General features: G+C 36.7%; 1 protein-coding gene across 2 annotated transcripts in view; it reads left to right on the forward strand.

The window, feature by feature from the left end:
* Positions 1-16,213, forward strand: part of LOC149843664 (glycosyltransferase-like At2g41451) — a 33,088-nt gene that overhangs the window by 8,611 nt on the left and 8,264 nt on the right. For both annotated transcript variants that reach the window (XM_090000003.1, XM_090000004.1), the window contains exons 2-6: positions 3,177-3,326; positions 3,486-3,538; positions 12,151-12,259; positions 13,352-13,486; positions 13,567-13,611. In XM_090000003.1, the coding sequence (XP_089856129.1) occupies positions 3,177-3,326; positions 3,486-3,538; positions 12,151-12,259; positions 13,352-13,486; positions 13,567-13,611 (492 nt within the window). The remainder of the gene's footprint in view (positions 1-3,176; positions 3,327-3,485; positions 3,539-12,150; positions 12,260-13,351; positions 13,487-13,566; positions 13,612-16,213) is intronic.

A 16,213-nucleotide genomic window follows, 5' to 3' on the forward strand; every position in this document is an offset into this window, starting at 1 on the left:
TGATAGGGATAACTCCCTTAATGAGAACTCCAATGGAGTTCGTGTGTATACTCGGCGTGATGGGGAAAGACATCAAAATGCTTTTGAAAACTATCCACAAAATCTTTTATTAGAAGAATCATTACCTAGAAACACTCTTAGGAATTTTAGGCATCCTCAAACGTTTGTGTCCTATGAATAGTTTTCTATAAGATATAGAGCTTGTTTGATGATGATCCAAGCCTATCACGTACCTTCCAATTTTCATGAAGCTAAGCAACATTAACATTGGGTAGATGCCATGAAATTAGAATTAGAAGCTCTTAACACACCCAACACATGTGAAGTAGTGAGTCTACCTATAGGAAAAAAGGCTATTGGGTGCCAATGAGTTTTTAAAGTTAAAATCAAAAGTGATGGCTCTCTATAAAGATATAAAGTTAGGCTAGTTCCAAGGGATATTCACATGAGTATGGTATTGTTTATGAAGAAGCCTTTATCCCTATGCTAGGATGACTAGTGTTGGGATTTTAGTTGTCTTAGCATCCATCAAACAATGACCTATTTATCAGTTAGATGTCAAAAATGATTTTCTTAATGGTGATGTTTGTAAAAAAGTCTATATGGATCCTTTGTCTAGGTTTGACATTGAAAAAAAAGTTCTTAAACTTAAAAAGACTATTTATGTTCTTAAGCAAGCTCTAAAAGCTTGGTACGACCGATTTAATAAAATTGTTATTGATAGTGGATTTGTTTCTTGTTACACTAACACAACTCTTTTTGTTAGAAATGCAGTAAACACTACAAATATTTTGTTGATGATATGATTATCACTAAAAGTGATAAAAATGTATTGAAACAGTTAAAAATGATCTTGAAAGAAATTTCGATATGTTTGACCTTGAATTTGTAAGTTATTTTTAGGTATTGAAGTTACATATTCTCCTATAGGGTATGTGCTCTCCTAGATGAAACTTGCATCAGATATAATTGTTAAATCTGGACTAATTGACAAAAAGAAAGTGGATACTCCAAAAGCGATGAATGCCAAGATGAGGGCCAATAATGAAACTCCTTTAGAAGATCCTACTGCTTATCGTCAGTGATTGAGTCTCTTACATATTTATCTATTATCAGGCAAGATATAGCGCATGCAGTTCACGATGCAAGTGAATTTCGACACACACATACCATTGTTCACATGGCTGTAGTCATGCGTGTTGTCCGATATCTGAAGGAGACTGTGACAAAAGCGATTTTATTACCCTCTTCATCTTTTAGTTTAATTGTTTATAGACTCTGATTGGGGTGGTAACTTCAATGATCGTATTTATATAACAAAATATTATATTATTTTTGGCGATTCGCTGATATCATGGAGATGTAAGAAACTACATAAGGTGTCACGGTCTTCCACTGAAGCAGAATATAGGACGATAACGTCTACTACCACTGAAATTGTTTGGTTAAGAAGTTTGCTCAAAGACATAGGAGTCATCATCTCCACTCATTCGAAGATGTGTTGCTATAACAAGAACACGATTTACATTGTCATCGACTACACCTTTCATTAGCGGACAAAACACATAGAGATAGACTATCATTATGTTCATGATGGATTTTTGAAGGGCACTATTGAACTTCCCTATGTCACGTCAGAATATCAACTTGCGGATTTCTTCACCAAAGTATTATCATCTCCCTGATTTTTCTTCTTTCTAGGCAAACTTTCGGTTATCTCATCATCAGTTTGAGGGGATGTTAAAATATATACATATTTATATATGTATATATATACACACTTTTTTATGTATATTTATACATTCATACACATATATATTATGCTTTTATGTTTTGTAATTAGTAATTCCCTCTAGGCCCTTTTTATCTTTTCTCTTTTATGTAACATGAGCTGCCCATTAGGGGCAACATGGTATTTTTTATTTTTTACTTTTGTCCCTTTCACATTTGTGAAAGCGCTTTTTGTAAAAGGCTATTAGAGCCATTGGGGGGCTTCCCAACGGTTATAATTATAGCCGTTGGAGCTCCCAAACAGCTCTAAGAGCCTCTTTGTGGCCTTTATAAAAAGGTTTTTTGCCTCTCTCTTGTATGCTTGTCTCCAGCATTATCAATACAATTTATTTTTTATATTTTTGGTGTTCTCTTACTCTTTTACTCTTTGTGAGTTGTTTATGTTAGCCTTTGTGGCTTATTGTATTTAGCCCATTAGAGGCTGTTATGTTTGTGCACTCTTTATAGCCCATTAGTGGCATTGTATTTGTGCACATTGGGTTTCATCTGTGTTAAAATGTAATATATATATATATATACATATACTATATATATGTATATCTATCTGTGTATATATATATATATATAAATATATAGATATGTATTTTTGTAATGCCCTCTAAAGGGCAAAACAGTCTTTTCCTTGTTTCTTACATATTCTTTTTGAATATGTTCTTTTTTTTGTATTTTCTTTTTCTTTTTTTCTCTTTTTTCTTTTTTGTCTTTTAGCTAAAGAGGGGCCCACATCATATAGACGTTGGGCCCCTCCAACAGTCAATAATATGACCATTGGAGGGGCTCCAACGTCTATACTTGGAGCCCCTCCAAGGGTTCTCATTTGTATAAATAAGGGTCTCACCCCCTTTGTAACATTCAAGCTTTTTGTAAAGCTCTCACTCTTATTCAATAAAAGTTCTCATTATTTTTTATGCCTTTGCGCATTTGTATCTGTTTGTGAGTGTTCATCTTGTGCCTTTGTGCATGCATTTGATATTAAGAATATAGTGCCTTTGTGCAGAGTCTCTTTGAAGACTTTTTCACACTGTTATCTTCTTAGTTGTTAGTGATTGGTTTTTTTAACCAGGCAAATAACACTCTGAAACAGCTTCTCAGAAACAGGGCCTTAATAGTATTTAACTGTCCATTTTAAAACCTCAAATTGGGCATTCTTTTCGTTTTCTGTATGAGCTGCAACTGGAATCATGAATCTGTTTTCTAGGCCAATGATTTCTAACATGCATGTAGGTGATCCCCCCCCCCCCCCTTTTCTTTTCTCTTTTGCTCTAAATTCTCTTTTACATAACAAGTTGATCTGTCAATAGTGATTTTATATTCCTATTTTGGTAGCCTTTTTTGTCTACTATTGTTTTGTCAGTCAGTTGTTTACCTAATCTCATGACATGCAGATATGCGTTACAACAAGCACATCAGCTGGTTTAGATCAGATCCTACCTTGGTTATTTTACCATAAACTCATGGGTGTTACAAACTTCTTTTTGTTTGTGGAAGGAAAGGCTGCATCTTCAAATATATCTGTTGTCTTGGAAGCCATTCCGGTGAGTAATGCTCTCCTTCCTTCCCCTTCTCCCCTTTTTATTTAAAGTAGTTCTGAAAGCCTTTGCTGAAAAACAAGTTTTTACTATTTTGCTAAAACATTTGCTTCCAATGTTTTTTGTATTTATGTATGATGATATTGATTCCCACTCTTATGGCAGGGGGTAAAAGTGATATATAGAACCAAAGAATTGGAGGAGGAGCAAGCCAGGAGGTCTTTCAAATGTTGAACTTGTTCTCTTTCGTTCACTTTTGTAAATTTCATGTCATTAACTTTGAAATTTTGTGGGCCTCTACTCTGCCTCTGTTTAAAATTTGACGCTCATGATTGAAATCTAATATCAACCGTGCTTAAAACGGAACAAAAAGAAAAACAATTCTTCATTGGACTGATTAAACTATGCTAATGACCGACTTCAAAAATGTGCTAGTTTTCTTTGATGGAATGTACAGAGGAAAGAAATAAAACAAAAAATGTACAGCATCCAAAATTTAACAATGTGAGGAGTGAAATGTTGCATAGATCATAATTTCTTACTCTTACACTTGCATTAGTTGAAATCATAAGAGGAGATCAGATCAAGTTTCTTAGTGCTCAATCTATGGATGACACAGTGATTGTGACCACTAGACATCTTATGGGTTGAACAAGCTGTAGATTTATGGAACCAAATCCTTTTTGAGATGACACTAGTGGGTTTGGATGCAATCACTGCAAGGAGCATGAACATATGAAGTATACATATCCAAGTTTGAACAAGAACAAAGTTGGAGCTTCTATTGTTTTGACATCCACATAGAATCCTAAAGCATGTGACAAAGTTTCATCAAGTGACAATATGCTCTTTCGTCTTAGAATTAGGGTTTCTGAATTTCCTGCGGAGAGAAAAAGAAGACAGCAGCGTGTAGGGGCTGAATATGCATGATTCCCAATGTGGGAAATTGTGCCTCTTGCTATTCCTTTTATATTTACAGCTCTATTAAGTTACATACCAAAAATGCCCTTGTTTACATATAATACAAAAGAATACTAATGAGAGGCATTTAAGACAAAGGAAAATATGAAACAACATTGCTGCATGGATCCATACCCAAATTCGAGCCCACGCTAATAGCCTCCCTCAAGTTAAACATGGTTATCAACCATGGACAACTTGCCTCTCAAATACCAAAATCTATTCTTCGTGAGGCCTTTGGTAAATAAATAAGTTACTTATTCTTCACTCTTAACATATATTCTCTATCTCTTGATCTTCAATTTTGTGACGAATGAAATGTTGATCAATTTCAATATGCTGAATAGGATTTACTGAAATGATGATAGCTCCTTGATTCACATAGCAATAAAGATTTGGGAATTTTTCCCAAATCATATAACAAGTGTCTTATCCAAGTCAGTTCAGCACTAACAACCATGAAATGATATTCTGTTTCTGTATTGGACCTTGCTACAACCTTCTGCTTTCTACTATTCCATGAGACAAGATTCCTCATAATGAAAATGCAGTACTAGACACAAATCTTCTTTCATCAAGGTCACCAGCCCAGTCAACATCTAAATATGCCATAACCTTCATCATATCTTCATCTGCCACACTTTTTTTTGTAAAACAAACCATTTTCTGCAGTCCCTTTTAAATATCTCAAGATTCTTTTCATAGCCTCTGTGTGGCAGCCTAGGCTGATGCATGAATTGAGACAACTGATTGACAACAAACACAATGTCCAGACGAGTAAATGTGAGATATTGCAACATACCAACCACACTTCTGAACCTGGTCAGATGACAGTATAATTCTCCTTCACTACCACTCAATTTTTGGTGAATAGGGACATGTGTTGCAGCCTGTTTACATTCCCTCATCCCCGTCTTATTTAAAGTGATCCATTGTGTATTTATGTTGTGTAAGGATGAGGGAACCCACTTCTATACGAAGAAAATATGTCAACAGTCCAAGGTCCTTCATCTTAAACCGTTTATTTAAGAAAACTTTCACCTCCTCAATATGTTTTTATATCATCAACATAGATAAGGAGTAGAGTAATAAAATTGTTACCTTTGTAAATGAAGAGTGAATGATCTAGTGAAGAACGAAGAAAACCATAACCTTGGATCCGAAGAGAAAGGCTTTCAAACCAAGATCTCAAAGCTTGTTTCAACCCATAAATGACTCTTTTTAACCTCCAAACATAAGCTTTTAGATCATTCTCACTATATCCTGGTGGTTGCTCCATATAAACTTCTTTCTTAAGATGCCCATACAAAAATGAATTCTTCACATGCAATTGGCTTAATTTCCATCCATGATCAACCGCTAAGGACAAAATAATTCGAATGATACCTATTTTAACAACATGACTAAAAGTTTCGTCATAATCATGTTCATACTCCTGCATGAATCCTTTTGATAGCAGCCTGACTTTGTATCTCTTAATGGTACCATCAAGTTTGTATTTTATTTTATATACCCATTTCGAGCCAACTACATTTTTATTTGGTAGTCTTTTTACTATCTCCCAAGTCTGACATTCATGTAAAGCCTCAATTTCTTCATTCATGGCCTCTATCCATCTATTGGATTGCAATGCGTGCTGAAACACTTTGGGTTCCTAATGCCTTTTAATCTGGGTGAGAACATTAAAAATCTCTACTGAAATTTTCATAGCTTACCCAACTTTTGATCGGATGTCTCACCCTGTTTGACCTTCTCACCGACTCGAGTTGACTCCCTTAATTTGATCATGGCTGCTGATCACTTGGTGGTGACTGTCGTTGACCTTTGTTGCATCTTGTGTAGTCACATCCTTCTTTAAATTTTCTTGACTTTATCTGCACATTGTCCGAATCAACTTCTATGTTGACTTCAGAGGCATCATTCTCTAATCCATTGTCATGAACTTGGTCAGAATTGTAATTTGGCTACTGCATTCCGTTATTCATTGATGAAAATAAAGTATCATCCAACCAGGGCTGATATACTTCAATATTATTGTTGTCCTGTAAAACATGATTGTTGCGCATATCATTAGAAAAATTACACTTGTCAAATATAACATTTATAGAGATTTTGATCTTTCCTAACTTAAGATCGCAGTATCTATAACCCTTGTAGTCATCAGCATATTCAACAAAGCGACAAATACAAGCCTTGTCCTGAAATTTGTTTCTCAGTTCGCTATCTACATGAACATAGCATACACAACCAAACACCCTTAACTCATTATAATTTGGATGCTTCTCAAATAACATGAAGGAAAACTATTTTGAAAGAGTTTCATGGGCAATCAGTTTATGATATGAACAACTGTATGAAATGCCTCGGCCCACAGTTTTATGAAAATCTTACTTGTATATATCATGGACACCACACTCTCCACAATATGATAATGCTTCCTTTTGGTAATGCCATTTTGCTGATGTGTTCGTGGGTATGAAACTCTTCGATTAATCCCATTATTTCGTAAAAAATCAATAAATCCTTTTGATGAGTATTCACCATCACACTGAAATTTTAGAATGCTCAAGGAAAATTGGTTACGAACATAAGCACAAAATTGTTTAAACACATCAAATACTTCATATTTGTGTTTCAAGAAGAATATCAAAGTGTAACAAGAATAATCATCGATGATAATATTTACTACCAGAGAAAGTGACAAGTGGGGATGACCCCCAGACATCAGAATAAATAATTTCAAAAGGTCTCGAAGCTCTTATATAAATTAAATTCAAGTACATGACTTTTGTGCAAACTTGACAACTAGGACATAAACTATCACCAGACTCTTGATCCAAGACAGATTTAAACATTTTATTTGAAACTAATCTCTCAATAAAAACTCGACCACAATTACCTAACCTACCATGGCAAACATTTGACTGACCAAACTCTGAAATACTGAAGATACAAGCAGAGGACTCAGACTTCGAATGACTATCCAATTTAGCTCAGGCATTCAAGGGATCTTCTCTGAAGACATACATGTTGCCACATCTTTCTCCTTTAGCGAACGTCTTCCTCGTTTGAAGATCCTTTACATACATAGAAGATGGAGTAAACTCAATGTAAGAATTGACATCATCAAAAAGTTAAAAAACAAAGACTATTCTTTTTTATGTTGGGAGAACACGATACATTAGACAAGTGAATGAGACAAGATTTAGATAGAGAAATAAGAACACTTTCAGAGTGTGTGATGGGGTGACATCTACCATCTTCAATAATAATATTACTTTTACCAGAATAAGGGATTAATCTAGAGAATTTACCTGCATTTCTTGTGACATGACTGACATCCCCTGAATCCACATACCAGACACCCTGATCATTTTGTTTAAAACTCAGCCCAGAAAGTGCAACCAAAAGAAGTTCCTTGTCGGGGCCATTATGTCCCTTGTTCTACCTTTGATCACTAGACAAAGGTTTACCTTGAGCTTCGGGAGTATACCTTGGGTCATCCTTGAACCAACATTTTGCTTTTAAATAACCTTTTTTTTTGCAAATATAGCATATAAGAATATTATTAGAGTTACCTCTTCCTGCAAAAGGAGGTCTATTAGGAGTAGGAAGTATTCTATGTCCTCCCTGATAAAAACCCTTGCCTCTAGCACGTCCTCCTTCACGACCACGATTTAAAAATGTTCCCGCAACCAACACCTCATGTGAATCTGCTTCACCCCTTCCTTTCTCGGACATTCTCTTCAATGTCATCTCATAACTAAGGAGCTTGGCCTCCAGATCATCAAAACTACAATCAGTCCTAGTGTACTTTAAGGTTGTGGACAACACCTGAAACTCAGGTCCCAAACCAACTAGAGTTTATTGATTTTTGTCTTTCTCAGAAACTTCGCATCCAATCAATGCTAATTGATCTGTGATGGACTTAATTTTGTTGAAGTACTCCATAATAGAAATGGATGTTTCCTTTTTTAACATCTGAAATTCTTTTTTGAGGTAAATGACCTTAGCCTCTGAAATCTGAGAATAAGTTTGCATCAACGTGTTCCATAACACCACGACATTGCAGTCATCAGGAATTCCCACTAATACTTCCTAAGACGAAGTGAAAGTAATGTATGCTACTAAAGCCTGATCCTTCTTCATCCAGTTAGATAATCTAGATTACGAACTGTTCTGGTTGCGGTGACAACCTCTTTGTCATCTTTAACTTCCTGCACAAGAAACTCAGATGGAGCAACTATTGATCCATCTAGGTGACCAACAAGATCCTAGCTCTTGATAAAATGAATGATTTGCCTCTTCCGAGTAAGAAAGTTAGAATTGTTCAATTTCTCAGAGATCAATTGGCAGAGATGACCCTTGGGAAGAATTTGAATCCATGAGGGATAAGTGAAAATGACAAATATCACACGATAAACAGCGTGCATAAAACGATAATGAGAAAATACATTATCACATGATAAACCACGGACAAGAAACAATAACGAGCAAAGGCAATATCACACAATAAACCACGAAGTAAAATAAGTCAGGAAACAATAACTCCTTTTTTTTTTGCAGACCAGGTTAAAACAAAACCCAATGATTACCAGTTATTAACAGAAATATTTTCGGCAAACCCACATATCGACATCAATTTCGGGTTGCTATCTCACCACAAATATATATAAAAAAATATCGTCTGATATGTAAAGGAATATATTCAATCAAGGAAGCAAGATATCAATCAGAAAAATAAGGAAGAAAACAAGAGACAAAGAATAACATAAAAGATTGAATGATTTTTATCTATAAAAGATAAGATCCAAACACGTTTTGAGAAAGAAACATGACCCAAGAGTTTTTAAGTAGGAAAACACAAGAAAATTTTATGGGAATCAAGGTTAATGATATGAATCAGAATAATGAAGAAGAAAGAAACACTGATTTGAAGAAAAGAGGCTGATTTGAAGAAAACATGAGGAAGAAGAAAGGATGAGAGGGAATAGGGATAGATGGTTACCTGGAGGAAGAGAAATAAGATCTTGAAGGTGACAAAGATTCATCAGTTCTGATCCAGATCATGGCTCTGATACCATGTTATAATTATGGTTTCTGAATTTCCTGCGGAGAGAAAAAGAAGACAGCAATGTGTAGGGGCTGAGTATGCACGATTCCCAATGTGGGAAATCATGCCTCTTGCTATGTCCTTTTATATTGACAGCTCTATTAAGTTACATACCAGAAATGCCCTTGTTTACATATAATACAAAAAGAATACTAATAAGGGGCATTTAAGACAAAGAAAAATATGAAACATTGCTGACATGTATCCTGGATCCTGACCTAGATCTGACCCCACAGTAATATCTCCTCCCGCAATAGCTACTACTCTATGTCACATGGGTGCGGGAGCGGATGCGGGTGCGGGGATTCGGCACTTCCAAAAAACCCGGGTGCGGGGGTACGGCAGGGGCAAAAATGTAAAAAAAAAATTATATATATATATATATATAAAATTTTGAAGTTTTAACAGTTTAACATTTAACAGTAAACATTGTCATAAACTCATAATATGATTCATCATGCATGCAGTATATCAACCTAAATATCAAATTATCAATAAAATAAGTAAAGCAATTACATAAATCGACCTAAATATCAATCAAATAAGTATGCATAAAAGAACTAAATTACATACCAAAGTATATCCTGATGAAGTAATGGATGCTAAAAAAAAAAGATGGGGGAGGGGCTCGGCCCCTCCCCTGTCGACCCAAAAAAAAAAAAAAACAGATGGGGGAGGGGCTCAGCCCCTCCCCTGTCGACCCAAAAAAAAAAACTGATGGGGGAGGGGCTCGGCCCCTCCCCTGTCGACCCAAAAAAAAAAAAGATGGGGGAGGGGCTCGGCCCCTCCCCTGTCGACCCAAAAAAAAAAAAAGATGGGGGAGGGGTTCGGCCCCTCCCCTGTCGACCCAAAAAAAAGAGGTAGATGGGGGAGGGGCTCGGCCCCTCCTGTGCCGAAAAATGAGGGAGCAGGGGAGGCTCAGCCCCTCCCTTGCCAACCCAACAAGAGACCGAGAGAGGGGGGGGGGGGTGCTCGGCCCCTCCCCAGCCGACCCAAGAAGACGAGAGACATACCTGCCAGCCGAGAGGAGGAGCCGAGAGGAGGAGTCTGGGAGGCGGAGCTGGGGGCGGCGGCGCTGGGGGCGGCGACGCTGGGGGCGGCGGAGCTGGGGCGGCGATGGGAGAGCTCGAGCTCAGGGGGAGAGAGAGGAGAGATTAGGGCAAATTTTTTTTTTTGCCCTAATCCTCCTCCTTTTCATCGGGGGGGGGGATTTTTTCGCCCAAAAATTTGGACAAAAATGACCCTGGGTGCGTTGACCGCACCCAGGGTCGTGTTGACCGCACCCGGTGCCGCACCCGCACGCGATCCCGCGTCGCGTCGCGTCGACGCGGGTGCGGCACCTGTTTTGCCGAGTCCCTGTGACATAGCTACTACTTCAGATGCCAAACAAGCTCTCCATACTCAGATACTTGAGCAGATTTAGCAGTTACACTTTTTGCTTGATCATCTAATCCTTCCGTCATTGGTATAGCTTTTGCAACATTCTTGGTGTTATGGTTGGTTAATAGACTTAGGGTCTGTTTGGATGACAAGGGTGCAAACCTCCTTTTAAGGTTTTTGGTCACCCATAAAAAAAAGGAAAAAATTACAAAAATCAAGGTCGGATATTTTCCGGCCAGCCATCGGCCGGGAAATGGCCGACCCTCATTTTTTAGGAAAAAAATTAAGAAAAAGGTAAAAGGGATGACTGGCCATTTTCCTAACAAAAGCAGAAAAAAAGAAAATTCGGCCAGCCATTTCTCGGCCATACACTGGCCGGGAAATGGCTGGATGATCAGTTTTTTTTTTAAATGCACACATTTTTGGCCATTTCCGGCTGGTGGCCAGACTCAAGTGTGGCTTGAGGAAGGGGTGATGAACAACGGTGGGGTGGGGGGTAGGAACACCCTTTCCTAATAAATCAGGTTGGCAAGCTTTGGCAGGGGGCGGGGAGGGGGGTTGTGTTGTTTCTTCACTTAGCCAGGTTTTCATTGAAACCTGGTTAAGCAAAGCCAAGTTTTGGGCATCCAAACATGCCCAAACTTGGTAACTGGGTTTTCACTCAAAACCTGCTTTTGGGTGTCATCCAAACAATACCTTAGGGTTTTCAAATCATATGATGGCAACTGATGATTCTCTTCTAGTAATCATTAATGCCAATTACAATACTTGGTTCTGTCGCCCCTACTTGCCCTAGTAGTAAACTGAATATTCTTGAAGATTATCATGTTCCTTTGTTGACCAAATTACTTGCTATTGTTGTAATGTGGTATTTTCTCCTCGTGATTGCTATGCACAAGATCGTTTATCTATGTGGAGGATTAGGATTGACCCTAGAAGAGGCCACCTGTATTTGTTTGACTCATTGGACTTGGGATTTGGTTGTACTTCTGGTTTTGGATATGTTGTAGCAATTCTGAGGCCATCATTGTTGTGGCATCATAGAGTGCACCACTTTTCTTGTTCTAGGCTGCAACATGTCTTGCCTCTAGTTATCTGAGAGTAGTAAACTTGCCATGAGTCATGCATTGCTGTTTGAGCCTAGGGAAATAGTCTTTGAACACGTTTCATCTTGTATATTCAGTTGTATTGATCCTAATAATAAAAGATAGTTTGAAGACCCTCCATCAATTCTTCATTCGTAGTTTTTTCGCATGGAAAAGTTTCCTGAACAACTTTAATGTTCCAATGACAATTAATTTTTCTACTTTTCTAAACAGGTTAGATACTCGTACTTATGTAAATGCTTATACATTTTTTTCCCTTTTTGAGTTTCAGCCGTATTTGGAATGAGACTTGGTTGGCATCATTTTTTTACAAGCCATGCAACTATGAACTTTTTGTCAAGCAGTCACTTAATATGGAGATGGCTATTGTCATGGCAAGGGTATAATGTTCTCTTTCCTTTTTTTCCTCTCTAGCTATTTGCATTCCTCTTGTTTTTCTTCTTAGGTCTTACCAATGATTGTAAACTCGACAAAAAATTACTGTTGTTAGTTGATTACATAAAATCCGATCTTTGTTAACGAATCACATTTGAAAGTTAAATCTTATTGCTTAATTTGGTTAATCTTATGTTCATACTTTGGACAGGCTTTCCAGTTTCCATGATTAAAATAGAAAGAATAATGAAAATCATAAAAGAAAAAGGAAAAGGAAAAAACGGATAAGGACCTAAGGTTGATTTACGAGAATAGAAAAGGTGAAGCATACACATTATGTGGTTCTTTTTCCAGCCCTTTAATTTATGATTTTATTTCTGTTATCTTTGTTTCTTATCATAGTTTGAAAATCCAGTGACTTCTGATTTGACTCAGGGCTTGGCCAGGACAACCAATGACTTTTTGAGTTTTCTTGTTTTTTATTGCAATGGCAAAAATGACCATGTCATGAGTGTCCAGCATCATGATCAACTGAATATTCATAAGCTATCAATTTTTTTTTTCCATAATGAACTATCATGCAATAAGAATTTGGTTATGAATTCATGATATTAATCATCAATATTTTAATGTAGGAACATTATTATGAAACTAGTAAGCAATGGTAATTAGAAAAGCTAGAATCTGTTCTTTAACTTACAGGAGGATGTGTTGATGTGAGAATAAAAAAAATAAAATATCACCTCTTTCATCAGTTTCTATACACAATGTCCATCATGTGAAATAGATCTTATAAATTAAAAAAGGAAGATATATGCATACCTGATCAACTAATTGGGTTGATGCAATAGAAGAGGGACCCAGTTGACTCGGGCTGCAAATTTCAACCAATAGGTTTTTAAAGGATGATTTTAGTGTTGATTATGATGTCTTTTGAATCCACTGGAATGTGATATATCATATTCTTTGTTGAAGTGCCTTTTCCTAGTTGAAATTGTTAAGCAAATTTCATAACATATAATGGTATATTGTGGAATGAAGTTATATTTTTACCATATTAAATTGCAATCTTGAGAAAATTGACATTTGTTTTATAGGACGCAGGTGTGGACTGGATCATCCATCTTGACACAGATGAGCTTGTTCATCCTGCTGGTGCTCGGGAATACTCGCTTAGGCGATTGCTCTTGGATGTGCCTGAAAATGTTGATATGGTTATTTTTCCAAATTATGTGAGTAAAAAGTTCCTAAACTTTGCATTTTGTATGTTTAATATTTTGAAACTGATGGTGTCATTTTGTTCCATTTTTAGGAGAGTTGTGTTGAAAGAGATGATACAAAGGAACCATTTAGCGAGGTATAATCATGTTCAAACTCTGTACATTGTTTTACTGAGCTGAGTTGATAATGTTGAATAGATGGTAAATGTAGCTGGGATATCGGTAGCACGAAGAGAAGATTTTATTTAGTTTCATTTAATAGTATGTAGCAGCATTCATATCATCATGTGATATAGTTCAAATTGTTGAAGTTTCTCCTGATGGATTTTTTCACACTTCATGAAAGAGGCTTCTTGCAAGATGAATAGAATTACCGATTTTACTTCATCAGAAGATTCAGAACTATTATAATGAGTCATGATGCTTTAGCAGAATGACATTGACTGATTTCTGTTTTCAAAGAATTTTTGAACTTTAAGGCCATATTTTGAAGTGTAGATTTTTCTTAGAAAATTTGAATATTCATATCATATGAAAATCACGGGATGTATGGATATGAAAATTTTCACCACTATTTCTGACCTCCTGTTGGTGGAGAAAATTCCCATATGTACATTTGCTACAATTATACAAAAAAACCAAATGCTTTCATTGTGCAAAAAATTCTCTCATTTTGAAGTGCATAGCAAGCTTCTGTTTTTATCTTTTAGTACACAAGTTTCACATTCTTTTCCCACTTTCAAACATGACCTAACTGTAAAATTGTCTATGAAAAGACAATACGCATACGAGCACAAATAATATAGAAAAGATGTGCACGAAGGCACTCTCACAACACTTGAACAAAGTACGCAAAGGCGTAAAAATAATAAACATGCACTATGACATGTATTTTATAGAAGGAACCAAATGCTTGAGGCTCTCAAGCTTAGGGAAAACAAGAGGGGAACACCCCTATTTATACAAGGAGGAGGTGCAAGGGGGCTCCCAAAGGAGTCGTTGGGGAGCCCTCAACGACTCTATTGGGGGACCCCCAATGCACCTTTTTGGAAAAAGGAAAAAGAGTAAAAAAAAAGATACAAAAAATAAAAAAGAAAAAGGATACAACATATTCCAAATGGAATATGCGCAAGAGGTGAAATTATAATTATACCCTTATCGGGTAATCAAAAAAGAAAAATATATAAATATACATATTTATATAAATAGAGATACATATACATATAAATATTATATGTATATGTATCTCTATGTATATAAGTATATATATTTATATTTACATCAACGAATTTAGGAGATACATTTTAACACCCCCCCTCAAACTTACGGTGTGATAACCGCAAGTTTGCCAAGTAGGAAATGAAATCTGGGCGAACATAGAGCTTTGGTGAAGAAGTCGGCAAGTTGATACTCAGACGTTACGTATGGTAGATCAATGACCTTCTTCAAGTATTCTTCTCTGACATAATGGCAATCCATCTCTATATGCTTTGTTCGCTCGTGAAAGGTGTGATTCTTGGCAATATAAATTGCACTTTTGTTGTCACAGCACAACTTTGTTGGTTCTTTGATAAATACTCCCATATCTTCCAAAAGGCGTCGAATCCATACAATTTCCATGGTGGTAGATGCCATGGCTCTATATTCGGCTTCAGTGGATGACAGGGAGACCTGTTGCTTTTTACATCGCCATGAGATCAAAGACTCACCTAAGAAAACACAGAAACCAGTGGTGGAGTGACGGTTACTAGGGTCACCTCCCCAATCTGAGTCAGTATAAGCAAGCAAGTTCAATTCAGAAGAAGAAGATAGGAATACTCCCTTATTCATAGTTCCCTTTAAGTATCTGATGATGCGAAGCACAACACTCATATGAACGGTTGTAGGAGCATGCTGAAACTGGCTGACGATGTGTATAGCATGCGACAAATCGGGTCGAGTAATGCTAAGATACATTAAAGAACCTACCAACTGCCTGTAAGGAGCAGGATCGGTTAGAGGAACACCGTCGTCAATCTTCATTTTTGCTCCCACAACTTCAGGAGTTTCGTATACTTTGTCATCAGAAATACCTGACCTGTCAATAATCTCGCAGGCAAGTGTAGACTGAGATAGAAAATAACCACGTTGCGAATAGACAACCTCAATTCCAAGAAAATATGTCAGAAAACCTAAGTCTGACATCTCAAATTTTGAAGTCAAGACGGACTTAATACCCTTGACTCCTTGAATATCATCTCCTGTAATTAACATATCATCAACGTAGAGCAAAAAAATTACAATCCCTACATTAGATTTTCTAGTAAACAAAGCAGTGTCGGTATAACATGAGGAAAAACCATTTTCCAGCATTACACTGGTAAACCTATCATACCAGGCTTTGGGAGCCTGCTTTAAACCATAGAGAGCCTTTCGAAGATGAAGAACTTTATCTTTAGGAATTATCATGCCTGGTGGGGCATCCATATATACTTCTTCGTTGAGATCACTATTTAAGAAGGCATTTTTAACATCCATTTGAAAAATGTTCCAATTTTTAATAAATGCAATAGTAATAAGACACCTAACCGTAACCATTCGAGCTAAGGGGCAAAGGTTTCTTCGTAATCTATTCCATACTCTTGCCCATACCCTTTAGCAACTAAGCGAGCTTTATACCTTTCTAGAGAACTGTTGCTCTTAGTTTTAACTTTAAAGACCCATCGACAACCTATAGTTTTCTTTCCTATAGGTAGAGTT

The sequence above is a fragment of the Nuphar pumila genome, chromosome 3 (assembly GCF_984573655.1).
Source record: "Nuphar pumila chromosome 3, dmNupPumi1.hap1.1, whole genome shotgun sequence".
Classification (NCBI taxonomy): domain Eukaryota; kingdom Viridiplantae; phylum Streptophyta; class Magnoliopsida; order Nymphaeales; family Nymphaeaceae; genus Nuphar; species Nuphar pumila.